The 25980-nt window shown below is 45.9% G+C and overlaps 1 protein-coding gene across 48 annotated transcripts in view; it reads right to left on the bottom strand.

The window, feature by feature from the left end:
• Positions 1 to 25980, bottom strand: part of LOC123072724 (uncharacterized) — a 71908-nt gene that overhangs the window by 11724 nt on the left and 34204 nt on the right. For 22 of the 48 annotated variants that reach the window (XM_044496349.1, XM_044496352.1, XM_044496346.1 and 19 more), the window contains one exon: positions 3471 to 25380. The exons of the other annotated variants lie outside the window; for them this stretch is intronic. In XM_044496349.1, coding sequence (XP_044352284.1) covers positions 21616 to 22602 — 987 coding nt within the window. In that variant the 5' untranslated portion in view covers positions 22603 to 25380 and the 3' untranslated portion in view covers positions 3471 to 21615. Of the gene's footprint in view, positions 1 to 3470; positions 25381 to 25980 lie in introns of those variants that run through there. 48 annotated transcript variants of the gene reach the window in all.

Genomic DNA, 25980 nt, shown 5'->3' with positions numbered 1-25980 from the left:
AATTGTGTGTCTCTCTCGTCCACCGAAGCAGAGTATGTAGCCGCCGCAAGTTGTTGTGCACAATTGCTATGGATGAGGCAAGCTTTAAAGGATTACGGTGTCACTTGTGACAAAGTGCCTCTTCTATGTGACAATGTAAGTGCAATCATGATTTCTCACAATCCGGTGCAACATAGCAAGACGAAGCATCTTGAGGTTCGCCATCATTTCATTCGAGATCACATCAAGCGGGGAGATATTGATATCATCTACATCAACACTCAAGAGCAACTAGCGGATATTTTCACCAAGCCTCTAGATGAAGCAAGATTTCGCGAGTTAAGGCATGAGCTAAATATCATTGATTCAAGCAATGTGGCTTGAATCTAGGCACACCCCACAACACTCATCACTATATCTTGCTTTAGATGTAGGCATGGACATATGGGGAGTATTGTTCTCTCAATGAACTCTTCTTCCCCCCATTATACATAAATTGATCAAGTCTTTCACATTAGCCATTTTCTACGGTACTTGTGCTTCAAAGATGAGTTTTAGTCATGGGCCCAAGGTTAAAATCTTCGCGGTGCCATACCAATTGACTCAAACATAGGTGGCCTCGGCCACCGCCCTCTCCTTGAGAGGTGTGTGGTTTTTTTGTTTTCTCTAAGTTGGTGCGTTTTGCTCCTTGAGCTGCACCCTTGTCTTGTCTCGTGTTTCTTTGTGTTTGAGCTAAGCCTGTCTTTGTGTCTGCTTCTTCGAGTTTGTTGGTTGGGCAGTACTACCGCTGGGAACGGGCGATACTACCGCTGAGTGGCATCAAGCGATACTACCGCCCGCCCAAGCGGTACTACCGCTGCGGGCAAGACTGGGGGTTATGTCGGGCAAGGGGAGTTTCTTTTCTCCCCCGTACCCATTCGACTCGACCCGTCCGTCTCCTTCGTGCTCCAGCGACGAACTCGCCGCGGGAGGTAGCCGTCGAGCTGCCTTCTCCACGCCGTCTTTCACCTTTTCCTTCGGTGGAATCGATCCCCACCCTCTCCTCTTGCCATCGATGTTGGTATTGCCCCCACTCTCTTTCTCTTCGCTTCTAGTTTTCAGATCTAGGCTTTAGGGGCAGTAGTCTTTGCATCTGCCGATTTTTGGCCAAGTCAAGGCTTGAGTAGGTTGGAGAAGGCGACTAGACTAGTTGCATTGAAGTTTGGTAGGAATATTTTTGAATTTGGCATCCCCGGTAGTACCGGATTTGGCCGCGGCAATAGGGAAACCGCCATCCCCCTCCTGGAGCGGTACTACCGCTGCCCTACCGCGGTACTTCCACTGTATGCCAACCTCCATCATTTTCATACCAAATTTTGATCCGTGGTGCTTTCTCTGCTAGCTTATGCTCGTTCTCTCGTGTTGTTTCTTGTGTTCGTGTGTTTGGTTCCAGGTGATGGCCCTTCAGAGCAACTTTTGTCATGTTGCTTATTGAGAAGGATTGGGAGCACACTTATCATGATGTCGTGCTGGAGACTGGCGAGTTGGTCCTTCATGAGATTAAGCGTCTGAGGAAGAAGGAGAACTAGGGCACTTCGGTTCCTAAGTCTGGGATTCCGTCAGGAGCTGACGAGGTTGAGGCAGAGGCTGATGCTGACGATGATGAGGACTATGGCTCAAGAAGCTCAAGCACAAGATGAAGAAACTTTTCTGCATGGAGTCTCATGGACAGTATATGGCTCATGTGTCTGACAAGAAGGCCAGGAGTCACCACAAGGAGCTCATGCGTCAGTTTGGTGCGACAGTTGCCAGCGGATCTGAGGGCAAGATCACCGATGAGGAGGAGTGGGTTCAGCAGCACTGCCCTTGGACAGACTCGGACACCGAGCAGCCCCCTGCCAATGACGGGGGAGCGGACGATCACGCGGGAATGTGATGATGGAGATCGCCAGTTATGCTATCACTTGTGGCCGTAGCAGCACTCTTTGCCCTTTTGGTGTCACGATGCCAAAGGGGGAGAGAGTTTAGGGATTTGTCGAGTTTGCTTTTGTTTGGTTTGAGTTTAGGGATTGATGACAATGCTTTTGCGGACTAATCGTGTGCATTGAGTTTTTCAGAGATTCATTCACTGGCACGAGACGATTCTTTCCCCTCGAAGCTTTAAGTGAAGTAGGTGTAGTCTCCTTCGTTTCGGTTTTGGTGGACTTGAGTCATAGGGGACACCGTACTATCAAGAGGGGGTCCATATTGGAAAGGCTAGGGTGGAATCAACACGTACACTTCCTTTTCGCACCCCCAGCTCCTTACCTCTCCTTGGAGTTTGTCGTTTCAACGGAAGTGGGGATTGTGAGGAGATAGCGGTAGTACCGCCGTCAACGCGGTAGTACCGCCCATGGTCCTCAAGCGGCAGTACCGCTGTCGCACAGTGCTAGTACCGCTTGTGTGCATCGGCGAAAGTACCGTCCTATTTCGGTACCGCTACCGCCTCGATTCGAGGATGTCTTTTCTCGTGTCGGCTTGTGCGGAAGTAGTAGCGGCAGTAGCAACGGTAGTACCGCCCGTGAGCGATAGTACCGCGGCTACCACCGCTACTAGTGCCGCCCAAACTCTTCTTCTCCCTCCCGTTCTCCTTATGCATCTGCTCTCAGTCTCCACGGTAGTACCGCTGGTGGGCGCGGTAGTACCGCTGCTACCAGCAGTAGTACCGCTCTGTGCGGGCTGAAGAGGGGGTAACGGTTGGATTTGTTCCCCAACTATAAAAGGAAGTCTTCTTCTCCAAGTTGACCTACCTCTTTTCCCCAAAGCTCCATTGTTGCTCCTAAGCTCATTTTCGCCGACCTCTCTCCCTAGCCAATCAAACTTGTTGACTTTTTAGGGATTGGTTGAGAAGGCCCGGATATACAGTTCCACCAAGAGAAATTTGATTCCCCCCACTAATCCCTTGCGGATCTTGTTACTCTTGGATGTTTGAGCACCCTAGACGGTTGAGGTCACCTCAGAGCCATATTTCATTGTGGTGAAGCTCTGTGGTATCGTTGGGAGCCTCCAATCAAGTTGTGGAGATTGCCCCAACCTTGTTTGTAAAGGTTCGGTCACCGCCTTCAAGGGCACCACTAGTGGAATCACGGCATCTCGCATTGTGTGAGGGAGTGAGGAGGATATGGTGGCCCTAGTGGCTTCTTGGGGAGCATTGTGCCTCCACACCGCTCCAACGGAGACGTACTTCCCCCCAAAGGGAAGGAACTTCGGTAACATATCCTCGTCTCCACCGGCTCCACTTGTGGTCATCTCTTCCCTTTACTTTGTGCAAGTCTATATTATGTTGTATCATTTGCTTGCACTTGTTGTGGTTGTTTGCATCATATAGGTTGTTCACCTAGTTGCACATCTAGACAACTTATTTATTGCTAAACCTAATTTGTGAAGAAAAGCTAAAAATTGGTAGTTGCCTATTCACCCCATCCCCCCCCCCCCCTCTAGTCAACCATATCGATCCTTTCACCATAGCCAAAGCCCCCATGCACCCCCTTCAAAACCGATGTTAGATGTACCCATGACACGAAACTCATGCTTCCTAGATCAAAATCGATTATCAATGGTAAGAAAGATACAAATAACTAAATAAGTATAGTGTGTAAACTTCTAGAGCAAGTAGCTGACATATGAATACAAGAAAAAAATAAGATCTAGCCCATGAACAAGCAGATTATAAAGCCTATTGCTTTCCACAACGTCGTCCACTATCTTTAGTATAAAATTCAATAACAACCACTATTAGAAATTAGGCCCAAACGCTAAAAAGTGTGTCTGTGTGTTGGTTGTCTTGTTCGAGTACACATGCATGCACCATCCGATTTGGCACCGCCCCGTCCGGTCTTCCTTATCTTATTTAGTCCCTTACTTCTCTGGTTCACTGGTAGGAAAACACTATAGGTTGACGAAGTTAGTGGCGCCGACCAAAATCCATGCGCCACTAGTATCTTCGCAAAAGACCACAAGCGTGAGAAACTTTGTCAGCGCTACTTGTGAGTTCACATTAGTGTCATTGGAAGACACGCCAACGACACTATTAAATGGGACCCAGCAACCTGCGAAGCCAAGAGTTGCTAGCAACGTCCGAAAAAATCCTTTGTCGGTAGTACTTCCTTCTCTAGTGGTGTTGGTCTGTAAGGGTCATGCCGTAACATTATCCGCTTATGCCATGTGGGCCACGAAATCTAGAGGCGTTGCCTTTGGTCCAACGCCACTTGTGGTTCACTTACTAGTGGCGTGGGCTATTTCGTCTATTTCGACCTTCGTCACTAGGTATATTGGGACCCACATGCCATGTGCGCCTCTGCGCATGTTTTATTAGTGGCGTTGATTCGTCTGTAGGGTCGAAAGTGCTTTTCGTAATAGTGGCGTAGTTTCTGTTGCCAATGCTACTAATGTGTATGGGGGGCCAATATTGAGCTCACCCCACTGTAGGCATGTGAGCCTTTCTTCTTCCTTTCCTCACTCTCTTCCTCTCGAAAACTCCATTGCATCCTGGTTGTAATCCCAAGGACACCAAGCTCAACGTCATGCTCAAGCTTCTAGGCAGCAAGGCAAAACACAAAAGCATGGACTCAAGCATGGATGCCACATTGGAGTATCTACATGAAGTTCTTCCCGATGGTAACATATTACCTACTACCGTCGATGAGTCAAAGGTCGTGACCCTCTTGATTTGATGCACGTAAGATACCACGCCTGCATCAATGACTGTATCATTTATTGGAATGAGTATGAAGACCGAACAGTGTCGAAAGTGCGAGGAACCCCGATTAAAGCAGGGAAAGCAAACTCCTCATAAGGTTGTATTGTACTTTCCTATCATTCCTTGTTTGCAGTGTCTATATGCCAACAAGAAAGACGCGGAGCACTTGCGTTGCCACAAAGATAGGAAGCTGGTGGGTAAAGACGACGACGTGTTGAGGCACACTGCAAATGGTTTGCCAATGGAAAGCACTCAACTATTGATACCCGGAATTCACATCAGAAGCAAGGAACATCGTGTTGGGTGTGAGTACGGATGGAATTAATCCTTTCGGCAACCAAAGCAGCACAAACAAAACCTTGCCTGTCTTTGTATGGTTCCACAACCTACCACCTTGGCTCTACATGAAGCGAAAGTATATACAGATGGTTATGATATTTCAAGGGCCGACACAACCGAGGAATGGTATTAACTTGTATCTCGAGGTACTGAAGGAGGAGCTACTCACATTATGCGTTGTTGAAGGTGTCAAAACCTAGGACGCCAGCTAAGGAAAATATTTTCGTATGAGAATTGTGTTGCTTATAACGGTGCATGAGTATCTCGATTATGGACATGCCTTTGGCTAGGTGTGCCACGAACACTGCGGTTGTGTTAAGTGTAGGGATGATACGTCTTATGTCCTGCTAAAGCGCATAACAGGCAGTTCTAAGAGTACCGTGTTCATAGAGCATGGGGGTGGCCTAAGGAGGATGACGAGTGGAGAAGTCGTAGAGATTTGTTCAACGGTACAAAAGAGACTGCCAAAGGCCACCTAAGAGGAGCAGAAAAGAAATCCTCATTTGTTGAACAGTTCGAACCTCCATGACCTCAAAGAAAGTCTCCACTTCATATAACCAATCTAGTCACCCTTCAATATCAACATTTCCATTAAAAGTTGGGATCTCAGCTTTCACCTTGTATGTATCTCTTGCATATGTAGGGTTGGGTACTCTCCGATATGTGTAGAGATCTGGTTCATCAAGGGCATCATCATATTCTTCACCTTTAGAAGCTTCAACATAACTTGGCCTTCTTCAAGCACGTTGAACAGCATGTTGTTGTGGCGGTCTTGCTCCAAGATTACCACTCATTCTTTGATGAACATCTTCTTCTTTAGATGAATCTCCTTCATTGGTAACAGGGGGGACACAATTTCTTATCATCTCAACCAGCTGGTCAAATCTCCGATTAAGATCTTCACGCGGCTCTTGATTTGTTTTTCTGCAACATCCATCCTCTTCTCCAATTGCTCCATTGCTTGCTGTAGCTTCTTGTCGAAGAGGACAACAAGAACTAGTATGGGTCTACGAGGCTCTGATGCCACCTGAAGCAGCACAAGGGTTGTGGAGGAGCAACTCGACCTTGCTGCTACGATGTGTACAACACAAGTGCTGAAGGAACAACTTCAACATGCGGCGCTAGATATCGCTCTAGAGGCGAATGTAGGCCGATATGGCAGCAAGAGTTCAATCCAGGACTCCTAGAGCACAAGATCTACTCCAAGATCTTAGATAAGAACAAGTTCTATTATAGGTAGTGGGTACATAGTCTCCTCATCATGATCGTTGTCCCCGCGCTTGCTTCACTCTAGATGACAAGGAGCTCGATCAAATTTCAAGTGCCTCGGAGGTATCAAAGTTAGTTCCGGGTACTATGGGAGCCCATGCAGAAACTAAGACATGAAAAAACGCCAGGTCTTCGAATGAAGTGTCATGACTGTCATGTGATGATGACAAGGTTACTTCCGGATGCACTTAAGAGTAATGGACATGCATGTCCGCGATACACTTCTTGACCTTTGCAATGTTTTCGACATTATCTATTATAAATCTATTAGTTTGAAACGACTTGCAAGGCCACAAGAAGAAATCATTATCATACTATGTGAGCTTGAGATCTACTTCATGCCCGCATTTTTTTATGTTATGGTACATCGTTGGTCCATCTTGTTGATGAGATCATCAAACTGGGACCGGTATTCTTTCACAACATGTTCCCATTAAAAAGGATGAATGGGTTCGTCAAGGGATACGTTCCTAAACAAGGCCCATCCAGATGGAAGCATCATGCAGGGCTATAAGACCGAGGAGTGTGTCTCTTTCTGCATATTACATTGATGTCGAGAAATCTATTGGTTTGCCCGTTAATAAGCACGCTCACAAGCTCGAATGAGTAGGTAGCGCCATTCTGAAACCGGATTTGCATGTGCATCATGATAAACAAGAGGACGGCTACAAGAGAGCACACAGTAGCGTTACAACACATACAAATGGTCGATGATTGGGCATATGCACACAAAAGCCCGATAAGAAGGTACAAGAACGCAAGGCAAGCAAAGAACGACTGAACGAGGACCAAATTATAGAAGAGCACAACGCCAAGTTCGCAACTTGGTTCGAGGATCACATTAAGAAAAATCCATTGCCAGTTACTGATTCAAGGTCAAAGACCATCTTCACCTTGCACATTCCCCCCTTGCAATATCGTGACCATCATATGATATCAACGGATACACATTCCATACAAATGCCAAAGACGTGGATAGTGTTGAACACGAGAACTTGGGGGTGACCTATCAAACCTGCCAGTCTACTTATGAAGATAAAATGAAATTCGAAGCCAGGGTCGCTGCCACGGCCCAAGTAAATAGCATGATGGGTACTATAAATGACGCAATCAAGCATAGTATTCCGCCTGGGGAAACACTGCACGTTGCCTTCCCGCCACCCCTCGGCAGTGCCCAATAGCAGTCCTGACGCAGGACCTCCTAGCAGCCCCTCTGTCCCTTTCATGGGCCATCGATCGTCACCGGCAAATTTCGACGCCCTCATAGTAAGCGTCGCCTGCCCAACCTCGACCATCTTCCATGCATGGATTCGTTGTTTGATTCTCTAACATTGGTGGTTTGTACATGCTTCACAGGGAGACACGCCATACACTCTCCACGTCATGTGGAGGGGTGAGAGGAGGAAAGTCGCAATAAGGCCTAATCGCAAACAGAGAGTGATCCATAATGTGGAGTTGCCAGCCAAGATGTGTAAGGTTGAGGTGGTTCAGGTGGAACCCGGTTATGAAGATGTGAAGCCTCCTATACAACTTGAAGGGGCGGAATCACAGAAGATGAAACTCTCTGATTGCCGAATTTGGCCCCTTCGGTAGCTGAAGGATCTAATTACTTGGGCATGGCATCACCAGACGAAACACCCTCGCCACCGGTACCCCCACCCCACCTCGGTACACGAGGACTAACCAAACAGAATGAAGGTGTTACGAATCCGACGGCGGACCGAGTGGCTGCTCATGAGGTCGTGGATGTCGATTCGTTTCTTAATCATTACTATGCCATGTTTGCTCCTTTAACTGCTTGCTGGAAGGGTCTATTGTTTGAGACGCCGCCAAATAATTGCATCGATGAGCAACAACCCACCCTACTGGTGCCGACTCCGAACACACTTCACAATGTGGCCGGAGATGATATTGTGGGCAGGGTATCCTAAGAGAAAGCATGATACTACTAGAAAGAAAAAATTCCAGAGCACTACGAACCAGAAACAGATTCAAAAACCACTTAAGAAACCAAGCGGTCCAGGTTAATAAATCCTAAGGATCGAACCAACCAGAGGGTACTAGACCTCCGTTGCGGCCGAATCATATTCCTGGTCATACCGTGGAATTTTCACAACATCCCGATGAAGAAATGATGATTCTGCATGACATTCTTGCTCGATAGAAGGACAATATTTTGCGTCGAGATGAAGACCGCCCATTTTTCATGGTGCAGGTGCGACCGGGTCTTGACTTCGTGGATGTTTTCCCCATGGAAAAAGTCTAACTGGATTGCTAGGACATGTTAAAAATGTTCAGCTTCTTCCGGCTCAGCCCATCCTTCATCTGGCTATGAGCCCTCTATCAAGCCAATCTGGCCACTCCAAAATGTTTGGGTTGCCGCGGTAGCAAGGCCCTTACCTCATGAATGAGGGCAACCTTTGCAACCCTAAAGAAAATTCGACTGGGAAACAATACCTTTTGAACTTCATGGTTACCAATAGGGAGTAGGACCACCTTCTCGTGCTCTACTTTTTCCTGTAAGTCTAGCACCAATATGAATTCGTGCGATTCCATTATGCCTGCACATACCAATGTTAATTAACCATGCATTGTGTTTGTGCATAACCAACTGGGTCCTCATCATCGTATCCCCTAAGTTGGCAACCGCTTATGCCCTGGATTTGTTGAGACACAAGAAGAATGACTACACCCATCTAAAGATGATGCTCTATTTGATTATAAATACAGAGGAGGATACATCATGGTCAATGTCAAAGAGGAACAAATTCGACGTGGGATGCTTTGATCTCAACACCACCTTCTGTTCCATGTAACAACCAGAAAACAATGTGATGGACGTCTACTACATCATCCATCATATGGCGGAATACTTAAGGGTGCAAAAAACCTTTAAGGTGGAGGTTGACATGACAAAGTGGGTAAAGGCCTACAGGACATCTCAACTAATTTACACACAAAAGAGTTTCTACGCATCCAACGGAAGCTTGCAATCCTTGGGATCTAACTAACAAGGATGTCATCGACGCTAGAGGGATATTCCATGGCAGTGTAGAAACTCCAGCGGAGAGAGTGGGGCGCTCAAAGGGAGTACGGGAAGACATTTCCTTACTGTTTGCCACGATAGCAGACGCTGATCATTATGCCAGTGTTTCGATTGCAACAATTGAAGCCAGCGCTAGATAGTAAACGACGATGAAGATGCTTTGTTCAGTTGGTGTGCACAAAAATACATTTCTTGTTGTCTTCACGTTTGTCAACACTTGATCGATCACTGTTTTTTAAGATACATATGCACACACCTGATTCGGTTGTTTAAAATATATACGATTCGCATTTTGTTAACGTGCGTTCTTTTTTTGTTTACTCCGATCATACTTGTGTTTTAAATATGCATGCTATCTTGTCATTCTTGGGCTTAATGCAAAATAGAGGCTACTAGCGTGGATAATTAAGAGAATGCCATCGATACGCTCTCCGGCCAACGGCGCAAACAAATAAAGAAACGCTACTAATATCAAGGAGACCGATAGCATGGCAAAACAAGAACCATTAACAACACCATCTAGTAATGGCGCAGGTACCCATCAGACACCACTGATAAGACCGCCCGTAGTGGCGCATGCTCGCATCACTGCCACTGTGTACAACTTACTAGTGGCGTCCACGCGCAACAGGGCTGAACTGGGTGACATTAGTGGCGTGGGAGGCCGGCAGTAGTGACCCATACCAATGGCGTCATACTGCGACGTGGGGATCGAGTACCACTAATGACGTTCTGCCAACGCCGCTAGTAGGCTTTTCTGCACTAGTGGTTCCCTGATCTCGAACCTCCCACACCTCACATGTTTTCATGTCACTCGATCCTGAACAGTGCCCACCGATGGTTACAAGCCTCCCTCAACCTCACAACGACAGTGGACACCATGGTACGCTCAATCTCATAGGAACCTAAATCAAGCAAAAGCTCAGACGGGCCGAGTGCACACTGAAACTACTACCAAGAAGCAGAGGAATAGCAGCGAGAGAGAACCAAGAGGAGAGTTTTGGTACGCACTACTGCATACACTCAGGAGCGCGCCCATCGGCTGCACCCTGCTCACCCACTCTGCCTCCAGTACTTCTACGGACCACTATGCCCAGCAAGTCAAGGACACAATAGTGTTCATGGCATCGCCTACACCTCATGGCCAATGCACATGTTTGTTATTGCAACAAACTCAAAGAAGAAAGCAAAGCTTAAATAACAGATGGCATGATTAATCTAACAACCCCCCCCCACCCCCTAAGCTTGTCCAAGGTTTGGTACTGAACGACCAATTCTCTCTTGCAACTCGATGAACTTCAAACACGGCAATGGCTTCGTTAGTATATACGCAAGCTGGTCCTTGTCCTCACATTCTCCGCAGCCACACTGCCTTACTCTACACAATCACGAATAAAATGATATCGACTTGAATGTGTTTACTGTAGGCGTAAAAAACTGGGTTCTTGCTCAAAGAGATGGCGAATTGGCTGTCAACCTTCATGTTCACACAGTCCACTTCCTTGCACCCCAAATCACCAAGCACGGGCTAGCCACAAGCCCTGAAAAGCTGTTGATGATGCAGAAATGTATTCTGCTTCACAAGATGAAAAAGCAACTACTCTTTGCTTTTGTGAGACCCAGGAGATGATATTCGAGCCAAGGAAGAACATGTTACCACTTGTACTCTTAAAGTCATTGATGTCTCCCACTAGATCAGTATCACTGTATCCCACAAGTGTTGGTGATTCTTCTTTTTTCTGTTGTAATGACAACAAAGGGAAGTGGTTCCTTTTATGTACTTCAAGATCCGACTTATAGCAACCATATGGGACATTATAGGTTCCTGCCTGGATCTGCTTACAATTCCCACTGAGTAAGCAAGATATGGCCTGGTGTTACACAAATACCTCAGGCTGCCTACGAGACTCCTATACATTGTAGGATGCACCATCTCTTCATCCTTTTGACTTGTGTAGCCTCAGTTTTGGTTCCATTGGAATCTAACTTAAATTGCACTCATCCCTGCCTTCTCATGAATTTTCAAGGCATATCATGTCTGGCAGAGTGTGATACCATCTGGACCTTGAGCAACTTCAATGATCAAATAGTAGGACAACAATCCAAGAACACGCATCTTGAACAAATCCATCATTTTACTCTTGAAGTTTGCAATCCCGGAATCACTTGAGTGTGTAATGATTAAATCATCATCATATACTCCCACAACTAATCAAGCTCCACTAGAGTTTCTAGTATAGACACCATGGTCTAGAGGAGACCTTGCAAAACCCAAAGATATAAACTTGCATCGAGCTTCAGTCAATACAGAGTTTTTCTCAATTTCAGAACCTTGAATTCTTTGCCTACTTGTTCGTAACCCAGAGGTTGTTTGACATATACATTTTTGCGTAATTCATTGTTCAAAAAAGTTGACTTAAACGACCATATGATGAACACTCCAAACCTCTTGAGCTGTCAACACAACAAGTAGCCACATAGTTTCAATATGAGGTATAGGAACAAAAACTTCCTCAAAGTCTACTCCCTTTTTCTGCACATACCCTTTTGCAACTAGGCGAGCCTTGCGCTTTAAAATTTCACCACTTTGACTCTTTTTGACTTTGTACACTCATTTGAGACCCATAGCCTTGTGTTCCCCCAGGAGATCGATTAGGAACCAAGTATCATTCTCAGTTATTAATGACATCTCTTCATCAATGGCTCTTCGCCAACATGCCTCTTCCTATGCATCTTCTAAAGACATCGAGTCTTCTGCCCCAAGCATGCACTCATTCTCATCACTGAGGTCAAGGTCACAAGGATATTATCCAGCAAATCATGAATCTTACGATACCCTTAAAGACCAACACTTGAAGTCTGTGTTGAGATCACTGAGCTCAAGTTATCCCCTCCCCCCCCCCCCATCAAACCAGGTTGTGGTGAGTGTTAGGAGTTGCCTCATCTGCAGCTCCATTCACACCCACTTCTGGTGTTGAGCATGAGTGCCGAGTGATTTGCTCGATCCTTACTGCTACTTCACTTTCAGTAGTAGCTTCTAATGCAGGATAGTACACTAAAAACTCAATTCCCCTATTTTGCATCTCTAGATTAGACACCGCACTCCAATCCCACGGTTTTGCTTCATTAAACACCACATTCATTGTGACAATGACTTGCTTGCTTGTAGGATTGAAACACTGGTAGGCTTTTGTCAGTGGTTCGTATCCAATTGGAACAACGCAGATGCTTCTGTCCTCTAGCTTAGACTGGTCTGGCTTTGTGATCTTTACATAAGCAACACAACCAAAAGTGCGGAAGTGATAAATTTTGGCTTTCTGTTAAACCAAGCCTCATACGGTATCCTATCCTTCACACTTTGGAGGAGCTTTATTCAAGATATACACAACCGTGGTGACTACCTCTATCCAAAATGGTCTAGGAACACACATGCTTTTCAAAAGAATTCTTACTATGGAGACGATTGTCTGATTTTGCGTTCTACCACACCATTTTGTTGTGGTGAGTAAGGTGCAGTGAGGTAATGCTTAATTCCATGCTCATCACAATATTCAACAAAATTCTTTGAATTAAACTCTCCATCTCTATCTATTCTAAGATATTTCAGTTCACAACTCACTTCCTTCTCAGCTCTCCTCTCTTTCTGACTTTATGTATAGTTGCCAAAGCCTGATGTTTACTTTTTAACAAAATTATCCACATGTATCTGTTGTAATCATCAACAACCAACAAGTATTTATTTCCTACCGCCGTTGGTGGTGATACAGGCCCACATATATCATCGTGCACAAGTCTTAGTGATACAGGCCCACATAGATCAGCATGCACAAGTCTTAGTGATTGCTCTACCCTGCAACCATCACAGATCTGTTCTATATGATCTACCTATGATAGTCCCACAACCATTTGCTTTCTAGCAAGATCACGCAATGCATTGAAATTTGGGTGTCCATACCTAGCATGTCAAGTCCATGAAGTATCCCCTGCATTTGCCGTCAAGCAAATTGGCCTTGTCAGACTAAGATCAAGGCTATATAATCTATTTCGAGTTCTTTTCACTCTTGCCAGCAATTTTCTTTCAGGATCATACAACAGCAGATCAGCATCCTAAGTGGCCATCTTTTCTGCCACAATTATGACATCTCACTTTTTTCTTGGCAAGCTTCCCTTCCCCCATTAATTGTTCTATGCTCTGTCTACTAGCAATAACATTTCCACCTCCTCCTACCTTTTCTTCACTCCGAGAACTCACCCCGGATCTCTTGTTACCAGCGAAACAACGAGATACCATAAGGTGCATACCATCGATGGGGTTGCCGAAGCGTTTGACAAACTCACTCGTCATGCGCCTTGTATCGTCCAACGAGGTCCACCAAAGTGAGGGTTTAAGCGGCATATATTGCTCAATCGAAGTGACAGTCTACATATAGTGCACCGGTGCCGCTTGAAGGAACTTCTGGACTACGAACAACTCTGACAATATGTCACCAAGTGCACGGATCCCTGCAAGGGGGCATTGTAATCCTGCTCACGAAGTCATCAACGAACTCCGTGTCTCCAATCTGCAACTCCTCAAATTCCTTGCGTGGTGACTGAAGACTTGCTTCCCGCACACGATCATGCCCCAAATGAGATATCTTGATGGCATCCCAAGCGGTTTTAGCATAATCGCAGCCAGCGAGGAACGATGTCACGGAATCTAGTATAGCAGAATAGATCGTGAACAAAGCTTCCCTATCCATGTCATAGTCCACGGTTGTGCTCTCCATCACCTCCCACACATGGGCCGATTTGCAGGGCCACACACATCTTCATGGCCCAAATCATATAGTTTGTGCGCGTGAACTGCGGCCATGTGACATGGAGGCGTGGTCGCTGAGGCACAATGACGGGCTGCATAGCCACCTCCGATGTCCTTGATGGCCTTAAGCTTCTGCTCCGCTTCCAGCAATTCTGCAAGTTGCACCTCGATCCGCTTCTTCGTTGCCTTGGCTATCTCCGTCAGCAATGGTGAATCTACCATTGCTTTCTCCTCCTGCCTCGAGCTCCGATGCCAAATGATGGTCTACAAGCCTTCCTCGGCTTCATTATGACCGTGGATTCCACGAGACGCTCAATCTCACAGGAACCTAAATCAGGCAAAAGCTCAAACGGGTTGAGCGCACACTAAAACTGCAACCAAGAAGCAGAGGAATACCATCAAGAGAGAACCAAGAAAAGATGAGTGTTTTGGTCGGCACTACACCGAGTGCCATTTTGGTATTTTCGGGATTAATTCTCAAGTGGCAAGAGCCGAGGAGATATGCACCCTTTGCCGCAGCAGCTTACACTCAGGAGCGCGCCCGCCAGCTGCACCCTGCTCATCCACTCTGCCTTCTATAGTTCTGCTGACTGTTGTGCCTAGCAAGTCAAGGAGCCCATAGTGTTCAGGGCATGGCCAACACTTTGTGGCCTATGCACCTGTTTATTATTACAACAAACTCAAAGAAGAAAGCAAAGCGAATAACAAAGGACATGATTAATCTAACACCCACCCCCATGCAGCGCGACAATGGCTGCCATGGCACCTAGCCTACAAGGATATTGAACAGGACGTGGTGCTCAGCGAGGTCCGACGCTGAAGCGATCCTGACCAGCACTGGTTCCCATGCGGCTCGGCGGCGACCACCTTTGTATTAACCTCCCAGAAAACAGCAGCGACAACAACCAGAACACTCTTAAGTGGATGGATTGAATCGATGGGAAAGCTCGACCAAGTCGGTCACGATGAGACTCCAATAGTGCGCAACCAAATCCTCCACTTCAATTTAGGCAGAGACGTTGTCATCAGGGTGCGGTGTTGTTGGTACCTCTCCCATCGACCATGAGAAGAAGAAGGGAGGAGCAACACCAAGCACCACAGCACTAGCTGAAGGAGGAGCGAAGCAGCACATAGAGCAACAGCAACATCAGCTAGGGGAGAAGAGCTGGCAAAGGAGAAAAACACCAATAGTAGGAACAACCTACTACAGCCGTGGAGGATAGCTAGGGGTAGAGCAATAACAGTTGGCGACGCGGCAAGGGCAGTAGAGGTGGCAACGGAAGAGGCAGTTGGATGGGTGTCGGGCTGGAGAGCTTCTTCTGGAGCTAAGGTTCCACGAGCATGGCCTTTTATCCCCCAGCCCTAACACCTAAGGATGGGCCCTTTTACAACAAAATAGTAGTTGCTCGACTCAAATTCCTGGACTAGCCAAGATTAGTCATGGAGAAGTCGAGTAGTCGATTGATTACCTCTATGAGTCAAGTCGATACACCTGGTCGACAGTGATGTTAAGACCGTATGACTAGTCGCTCAACTCAGAATCCTTATCATAGGCATTGTCTAGGGGTCAAATAATAGGTGCACCCCAACTAATAGCTCTGTGTTTTGGTTATTTAACGCTAAATTGCCTACTAGCTGCACGTTATCTAATCCACGAGTTTCCCAAGTTGCTAAATGTTCTTAACTAAACTCCACCAATTAAGTTGCATATTAACTTCTATTAAGAACTATTGAGATGGAGGCTAACCAGGGCGTCGATAGCACTGGTAGCTCTTGACTGAGCAGACGCCCTCGTGCCCTCCTTCTAGGTTGCTTGGCGGTAGTGGACATGGGCCTCATGGGCTAACCTGTGTGTCGATGCACTGGCGACTCTTGTCTGAGCAGACATCCTCGCGCCCTCCTCCTAGGTCACTTGGCAATAGTGGGCCTAGGCATCATGGGCCAGGTGATGGGCACTCATAAAACACTCCCCCTCAAGAGGGGTGATAGATATCTCTCATTCCCATGCTGTCACACGCTAAACTGCATCCTATAGTTCCCAGTGCTTTAGCCAAGCAAATCTACAATTTGCTGCCCTGAACTCACATTATCTTGATCCTAGCATGCAATTTTTATTTGATAAAGAATATGTTAATCTCCACATGTTTGGTTCTATCATGTTGAACTGGGTTGTTTGCTATGTTAATTGCCGACTTGTTGTTGCACCATACATTCATACAACTGGTCTTAAATATTTTTAGCTCTTCTAATAGATTCCTTGTCCATAACAACTCACTCAATCCCTAGGACATGGCTTTGTATTCAACCTCTGTGGTTGATTTGGAAACATGTTTCTTGCTTCTCCATGACACTAGATTTCCTCCTATGAGAACACAATGGCCTAAAGTTGATCTCCTGTCATCTAGGCAGCTAGCCCAATCAGCACCACAATAACCATGCCTGACAAGGTGTCCCTAACTCTTGTATATCTGAAAGCCCCTGGCCCAGATGGTATCCATGCTATATTCTTCAAGAAGTTTTGGCATGTCATTGGAGAAGATATATCGAATGAGGTGTTGCAAGCAATCAACTCCAGGAAAATACCCGATGATTGGAAAGGTAATTGTAATGATTCCGAAAGTTGAAACACCCGAGCTAGTCAATCAATTTCGTCCTATAAGTCTCTGTAATGTTCTTCATAAAATCATCTCCAAAATGTTAGTACTGCGGTTGAAGAATATCCTGCCTGATATTATATCTCCCACACAAAGCGCTTTTGTACCTGGAAGGATGATTACCGATAACATTTTGATTGCTTATGAATGTGTGCATAAGATCAAAAATAAGAGAACTGGTAGTGGCCTTTGTGCAATAAAATTGGACATGCATAAAGCTTACGATAGGGTTGAATGGTCATTCTTACATGATATGATGGCTGCATTGGGTTTTCATGAACACTGGATAGATATGATGATGGCATGTGTGACCTCTGTTAAGTACAAAGTAAGACTTAATTTCCAGGAGACAGAAGTTCTTGTTCCTACCAAGGGTTTAAGGCAGGGAGATCCTATCTCCCCTTATTTGTTCCTCTTATGTGCGGAAGGTCTTTCTAGTTTACTGCAGTATGAAGAAGCTGGTGGCATTGAAGGAATCAGAGTGTGCAGAAATGCACCATCAGTATCACATCTTTTATTTGCTGATGACTCTTTGATTCTTATGACAGCAGATACCTTAAATGCAGCTTCCTTACAGCATGCTATAGAAACCTATTGCCAGAGTTCGGGACAAATGGTGAGTGTGAACAAATCAAGTGTGTTTTTCAGCCCAAACACTTCGGTTGTATCTAGGACTGAAATTTGCCAAATCCTTAATATTGATACTGAAGCATTATCAGATAAGTATCTTGGATTGCCTGCATTGGTGGGAGCAGACCGGAGTGATTGTTTCAGACACTTGTGTGAAAGAATCAAGGAAAGGTACAAAGGATGGATTGAGAAACAACTCTCCACAGGAGGTAAGGAAATACTTATCAAATTTGTTGCCCAAGCAATTCCAGTGTTTGCAATGTCAGTATTCAGTATTCCGAAAGGGATCTGCAAGGAAATCACAGATATGATTGCGGAGTTCTGGTGGGGAGATGATGAGGATCATAAAAGAATGCATTGGTATACATGGTGGAAAATGTGCTACCCCAAAATTGAAGGTGGTATGGGGTTCAGGGATTTGTACTCGTTTAACTTGGCAATGCTCTCAAAACAGTGTTGCGCCTGATTACTAACCCTAAGTCCCTTTGTGCTCGAGTGTTAAAGGCAAAATACTACCCAAATGTTGATTTACTTCATGCAACACTTAAAAACGGTGCTTCATTCACATGGCAGAGTGTGATGAAGGGATTGGAGACTTTCAAGTTGGGATATATCTGGCGAATTGGTACCGGAGAGAGTGTCAACATTTGGCAGGATCCATGGATACCTGCAAGTCCAGACCGAAAGGTAATCTCAAGTCGGGGCCAATCTATCCTAACCTCAGTTAGCGAGCTACTGGATCCTTATACAGGAACATGGGATGAGGAGATCATCAGATCTATCTTTAATCCGGTGGATGTTCAGAGGTTATTACAGATCCCAGTCAACACTAATTCCTTTGATGATTTCATTGCATGGCATCCTGAACGTAACGACATTTTTACTGTTCGATCAGCGTACAAAGTGCAATGGGAGCGATCTTTTAGGGCGCATGCAAATAGGACAGGGCGTCCAGCGGGCTCTCAAACTCCGGAGATTTGGAGGAAACTTTGGAAACTTAAGATCCCACATAAAGTTTCTATCTTCTGTTGGCGGGCATTGCATGGAATTATCCCCCTAAAATCTATTCTCGCAAATCGCCATGTTGGAAGTGAAAGCGGGTGCCCAATATGCCATGGAGGGCCTGAAGATATTAAACATCTTCTATTCGGCTGCATGCATGCGAAGGAATTATGGAGAAGTTTGGGAATATTAGAAATTGTTGAACAAGCTATGGAGGGGCAGCGATCAGGATCGGTGGTCCTGGAAAATTTGTTGTTGATGGATGATCGCTCGTTTGCTCTTAAGCCTAGTTTAGATGTCAAGCAAGTCACTGCAGTGGGGGGATGGTATCTATGGTGGATCAGTCATGAGATCACACATAATGGCTCACCTCCACTAATCTCCAGATGGTCTATGTCGGTAATGGCAATTGCCAACAATTTCCAGGAAGCAAATCATAATCCCCGAGACAACCAGATACAGAGATGGACGAAACCAGAACCGAAGTTTGTCAAGGTGAACGTTGATGCAGCATTCTTTGAGAATGAGAGGGCGGGGGCAACAGCTGCAGTTATCAGAGATGAGAAGGGGAAGTTTTTGGCAGCTCAATGCACCTTTCTACCGCATGCTGTGGATGTGGTATCCTCTGAAGCTCAAGCAATGAGGGATGGACTTGTATTGGCAAATTCCTTGGGCTTTCCTAGAGTTAAAGCTGAATCAGATTCTACAACGGTGATTGAACAATGCTCAGGCCAAAACAGATGGTGGGATGTTGCTGCAGTCATCTTCGCCGAGTGTGTGGAAGTGGCATCGATGATTGGGAAGGTTAAATTCATGCATTGTGGTCGTGAAACGAACCAAGTAGCGCATGTGCTAGCAAATTATTGTTATTGTAATAAGCTTAATAGGAGTTGGGCTAACGATCCTCCAGCTTGTGTAATACCCAAACTCCTGGATGATGTAATCCCGTTTTAATTCGTAAGAAAGCTAGCCATGATGGCCTTCCCTCAAAAAAAAGGTGTATTCTTGGAAGTTAGCTCAGATCAGTATTGTGCTGAGGTGGACAACAAAGCAAGAGGAGCAGCTAAAGGTGTATTCACAAGAGAGGTGAGCATGTTGCACTTCAAGGGGACCAACTAGATCAGCCATTGACAAAACAAGGAAGTACTGATGTGATTTCCATCTCCTCTAACAAGGATCAAGCTGAACGGGCAATGGTTTAGAGGAGAACTAGTCGGGCAACAAAAGGGATACCAGAGAAATGATATGGGTTCAATGAAAATGATATTAGCTTGTCCAACATTGTCTGAGATGGTTTGGGCATATTCAGTGCAGGCCTCCAGAAGCTCTAGTGTAGAGCAGGCGGCTAAAGTGTGCTGATAATGTCAAGAGAGGTCGGGGTAGACCGAAGTTGACATGGAAGGAGTCCGTAAAGAGAGATATGAAGAACTGGAATATCACTAAAGAACTAGCCATGGACATGGGTGCGTGGAAGCTTGGTCGGGGTAGACCGAAGTTGACATGGAAGGAGTCCGTAAAGAGAGATATGAAGAACTGGAATATCACTAAAGAACTAGCCATGGACATGGGTGCGTGGAAGCTTGCTATCCATGTGCTAGAACCATGCGTTGGTCGCGAGATCCTAATGGGTTTCACCTCTAGCCTACCCCAACTTGTTTTGGACTAAAGGCTTTGTTGTTGTTGTATGAAGCATTATCTCCAACCCACAAAGCATCTGTTGCTTCTCTTTAGTCCACGTACCAATTGACTGGAAGGTGAAGGAGGACTCAAAGTGGTGGAGGCCATGGTGCATGAGATGGAGGCTATGTCTAAGAACAAGACATGGGTACTAAGGGCCTGTTTGGGACTGCTCCGCTTCACAAAAATCGGTTTCGCTCCACTAAATTCACTTTGGAGCAGGTTCATCTAGAAGTTGTGGTACTACCAAAGAGAATGTTTGGCTGCCATCTAGCTCCAGCTTCAAGAATAAGAAATTTGGTGTTAAGGATCTATTTGGTTGGTTGAGGGGGGAGAAACGAAGGGGTATCCACTTACTGGTGGCAGTGGTGGGTAATTTCCACCCAACTCCAGCTTCTAGAGTTTTTTGGAGCACCCCTTGAAGAGAAAAAACCGGAAGCTGTACCCCAGATTCTAGTTTTTTTGCGGAGCGGCATATCGTGGAGCTACCCTGTTTGGCTTATGTTTTCTGGAGCGGAGCTGAATTTTAAGGAGTAGAGCAGTCTCAAACAGGCTCTAACAACCCTTCCAACAGGAAAGAAGTCAGTCAACTGCAACAGGGTATAACACTATGAAGCAGAATGCAAAATGAAAGATTGAAAGGTACAAAGCAAGAATTGTGGAGAGGGGCTACAAGCAGAAATATGGCATTGACTACATTGAGACCTTTGCTCTAGTAGCGTCGTGAAGATTTTGATCTCCTGCATAGCAAATTCCAGGTGGCCTTTACATGAGCTCGATGTGAAGAATGTCTTCCTGCATAGGGACTTGCAGGGGGAGGTATACATGGATATTCCACCTAGGTTCTCGACTTCTAAGACTGTTGGAAAGGTACGCAAGCTGAAGAAAGCCCTTTACGGACGAAAGCGGACTCGAAGAGATTGGTTTGACAAGTTTAGACGGGCGATATGTGACATGGGGTATGGACAATGCAATGGTGGTCATACATTGTTTTATACACTCTAAAAAGAAAAGTGGCCACCATTGCATTTTACGTTGATGAGACCATTATCACCATTGACGATGACGTAGAGATAACAAGGTTAAAGGGGTGTGTGAGTAAGGCCTTCAAATTTAAAGATCTTGGTCGACTGAAGTATTTCCTTGTATGGAAGTGGCCAGGTCTCGAGAAGGAATAGCTAACTTTCAAAGAAATTATACCTTGGACCTCCTCTATGATGTTTGCATGTTGGGTTGAGCTGCTTCAACCCCAGTTGACCAAAACCATAGTGAGTGCTCAATCTAGTGTCTCGGTGGATAAAGAAAAATATCAATAATTGGTGGGAAGATTACCCTCGATAAAGCTCCCTCCATCGTCTTTCAGTTTCTTGACATAGTTTCTTTTCCTCCTAGCAAAAGCAAAAGCTTGGAAAAAAAATTGTATTTCGGTCACCATAAGTGAGACATGTTGCCCTTGAGCGCTGCATTGTCTGTATCTCCTCAATTTCCAGTAGGTATTCCACTACTCAGCTAGCTCCTTCCTTTTTGTGTCAGATTCATCGTCCATCGGACCAGGCATCGCCTCCTCCAATTCCCTTTGGGCTTGGCGTAATCTTTTCTTTGGCTTCTTTAACACACACTGATCCCAATCATGGAATTTAGCATGCATCAACTTTAACTTTGCAGCTATAACTGACACGCCAGTTGTTTCGCCCGCTTCTGCCCAAGCTTCTGTGACCAGATTACAGAAATCTTTTTCACGAAACCATCTCGCTTCAAATCTCCTTGGACACGCACTGCCACTACTATTCCCCAACCCATCATAGTAGTCTGTGTTAACCAGGAGCAGCCTGTGATCAGAGTGATTGTATTCTAGATTCTCCAATGCCGCATGTGGGAAAAGGGCTGCCCAAGTATCACTTATAAGACCTATATCTAGTCTTTCACGTATTCTTCCTCTTCGCCAAGTAAACTTATCACCAAGGAATCCTAGATCATGAAGCTCACAATCCTCAATGGCTTCCTGGAAAGCTTGCATATATTGTGTAGGACGAGGATTGCCTCCCTCCTTTTCATGGGTAAACTGAATCTCATTGATATCACCAATCATAAGCCAGGGTAGGTTATTGTTCTGATATAGCTGTCTCATTCGGCTCCATGTCAGGTGTTTATTTGCCCACTTAAACTCTCCATACATTCCTGTCAGGCGCCAGGACACGTTGTTGCTTTCCTCTATCCTTACATCAATAAACATCGCATCAAGAGCCAGTTTATGGACTTTTACATTATTATTCCAGAGAAGCATCAACCCTCCTTTCCTTCCATCACTTGTGCAAACAAACTTTTGATCCATCTTCAATCTTCTACGTAAACCCTCAGCCGGATAGCGATCGAGGTGATTCTCCGACAAGAACATCACATCGGGGAGATATCTTTGCTGGACATCCAGCAAAGCTCGAACTGTCGGGGCATTCCCAAGGCCCCGGCAGTTCCATGCTATGATTTTCATTGCATCCGGACATCCTCCTCGCTGGAGGACGCCGATATCTCATGAGTTGTAGAACCATCAGAATTGTCAACTGCACCACCATCCACAGTTCTCAGTTTCTTCCTATTGAGACTTTTCTGGGGTGTGTTTGCATTCTCTTGCTTATCCTCCCCCGAATTATCTCTTTCAATGCGATCCACTAGATTGGTCACCACTGACGCCTTTGGTACGGCCTGCCCTCCCACCGGGATCAGTGCAAGGGACGAGCTCGGCCCCAATTTTTCTGCCAGAGAATCAGGTGCCGAGCACTTACCCAGCAGATTCATGGAATCCGACTCCATGGTCGTTCCTGCAATTACATGATCAGTCTCGGTCCTCACAAAAGTGTTACCTTCTGTAGCCAAGGTTTGGGACCCACCATTATTATAGAGAGCATTATGACGCCAGCTTGTCGTCATGTTCATGTTCATACCACCAGAGGTAGGGATGGGATCACCCCTGCCACGGCCCCTACCAAAACCTTCTCCGTTTCTTCCAGCATCACCTCGTCCTCTTCCCGTATTTCGTCCAGCACCACGGCCTCTACCCCCATCTGCTAGCAGGAAATCTCCCCATTCAAGCTTGGGAACATCATGTTCCCCCGTACCACACTCTTGGTACCAATGTCCCATCAGACCGCACTGCCCACATAAAATAGGTAGCTTCTCATATTGAACTTGGTAGTAGTCTGTGACTTCCTGCTTTGTGATCCCAACAAACAGAATTAGCTTTTTTGTGACATCAAGTTCCACTCTAACTCGAACAAATTCGCCTGCAAAACCCGCCAGTAGGGTAGTTTGAATCTCTAAGATCTTCCCCATCTTCCTGCACCCCCCCTTGATTGCTGCAGGAATTAGTTAGTTATTAGGCAGCTTCAAGATTCTTGCCCATACCACTAGTTTGTTAAGCACTACAGAAGTTGGATTCGTAAACCCATCATATTCCGCAATCAGAAGGCCATGGTCACGGAAGAGCCACGGCCCCGTGTTCATCGCCGTGTTCCAGTCACCCAGGCAGCCAAACTGAACCATGAATAGGTTATCTTCAACCCTGCGCCATCGCGGCTCCTTCGCCGGATTCCAGGCGGATCTCATAGGCGAGTACAGGGCAGATGGACTAAACCCTTTATCGGTATGGACTTTTGCTATCACGAGCCACTTCGCCTCCACCTGATTTTCCTGGAATTCCTCCTCCCAAACGAAGTTTTCCTCTTCTTCTTCCTGCAGATCCAGGCGCTTCAGGAGATCCTCGATCGGTTCCTTCCTTGGGCGTGATCCGCCCGCCTCCTCCTGAGATGCCATCTCAAGCTTGCCCGAGAAACCCTAACCTTGAGAGGGTAGAACAACACCACCGTATCCCGGGGGCAGCCACGACCAGAGACGAGCCCTGGACCGGAGTGCTCTCGAGGGGTAGAGAAGCGGTGGACGGAGAAAGTTTACTCTCGGCGTTCTCGCCACCGGAGGAACTCAAAACCCTAACGGGGAAAACTCGCTCTATTGTCCACCTCAGCACACTACCAATCAGAGTTGGTGTCATTGTGCCAATTTGCACATCATCGGTGGAAGTCGATGCTTGTAACAAAGGAGACACAGGAGTTACTATTGAGCCACTTGTTGCTAAAGGTGATTGTGATTGCTGCATCTGTGTGCTACTACTCTCCCCACTTGGCCTATTTTCGGTGGGAGACATTGGTAAAGGTCTTCAAACAAGACACTTGGATCAGTTTTCTCACCATAAAAGGGAACGATTCATGGAACGCCACATCCATGCTCACAAATGTCCGCCTCTCACAGGGACTCCAGCATTTGTACCTTTTTTGTCCTGAAGAATACCCAATAAAGATACACTTGACTGCCCAAGGATCCAACTTGTTGATTGATGGCCTATGACCACGAACAGAACAAGTGTAACAGAACACCTTGGGGGAAACTAGGAATTTAATTTCTATGAAAACCAACTCACACAATGATTTAATACCTCTTACCGGGATGGCGTGCGGTTGATCAAGAAAGTGGCCATCATGACAGCTTCATCCCACAAGAACTTGGGCACATTCATGGCGTGCGGTTGATCAAGAAGGTGGCCATCATCACAGCTTCATCCCACGGGAACTTGGGCACATTCGTAGTGAACATCACCGCCCGGGCCACCTCTAGCAGGTGGCGATTTTTCCTCTCTGCCGCCCCATTCTGAGGAGGTGTGTCCGGGCAAGATGTTTGATGCAGGATGCCCTTGTCCAACATGAAGGCATCAATGGCCTTGTTAACATACTCGGTGCCATTGTCAGATCCGAGTGCTTGAATTTTTACATTAAATTGGTCTGGACAAGTGCATAAAAAACTTCGAAAGACTGAAACACTTCATATTTATGGATTATAAGATAGACGCAAGTCATCTGTGAATGGCAATCAATGAACATAACAAAGTACTTCATACCACTAACAGATAACACTGGACATGTCCATACATCAAAGTGGATTAACACAAAAAGAGATATGCTCCTGATCCTCTTACATATGAGTTTCTGGTGTGTTTAGCAAACTCACACGCATCACATTGCAACTATCCACACCACTCATTACATTAGGAAATACTTGATACATCTTATCAAAAGACACGTGCCCCATCCTACAGTGATGGATTAGGACTCTAGTCTCCTTATCCTCAACAACTGCAGCCAGCATGTGCACCCCCTCCTGGTTCGTCATGTTGTGGTCCATGTACCACAACCCCCTACGCCTCGTTCCAGTTCCAACACTCCTGAATCAAGAACCCAACCTTGTCAAGAATTATTCGACAATCAATTTGGCCAACCAAAGCACTCAAGGACGCTAAGTTCACGAAAACAGCTAGCACATGCAACACTAAGGATAATTCAATGCTCAGTGTGCAACTAATTGTCCCAAACCTTTGATGGTCTTGGTTGTGACATCTGTCGTGTGGAACATAAGATTTCATCTCATTAAAGTCTCCAATGACATGTTGAGATGCTCTAGAGTAAAGAACGCATTCAGAGTTTTTTTAATGGGTTGTTATTTGATGTGTTCAATGTTACCTTCATTTGTATCGACAAAGTTGGCATAGCTTCCCTCCTGCAGCCTGCTTCCCTTCAGCTAAAGCAGTTACATTTGCCTTGGGAGCATTCTAATGAGCACCCCATGAACCACCACTCCCCCTTCGACCACGACTCCCATTTCGACCACCACGACTACTACTCCACCACTATACCCCGACCTCTGCCTTTTCCAGACCAATGCAAAACCAGTTGATATGCGCTGGTTGACCACAGTTATAACACCCCTCGGAACTTCTTTGGTCAGCCACCCTGTAAGCAGATCCATTTGCATCACCCCTTCTCGA

The sequence above is a fragment of the Triticum aestivum genome, chromosome 3B, assembly GCF_018294505.1.
Source record: "Triticum aestivum cultivar Chinese Spring chromosome 3B, IWGSC CS RefSeq v2.1, whole genome shotgun sequence".
NCBI lineage: Eukaryota > Viridiplantae > Streptophyta > Magnoliopsida > Poales > Poaceae > Triticum > Triticum aestivum.
This window is presented reverse-complemented; position numbering and strand designations above follow the sequence as displayed.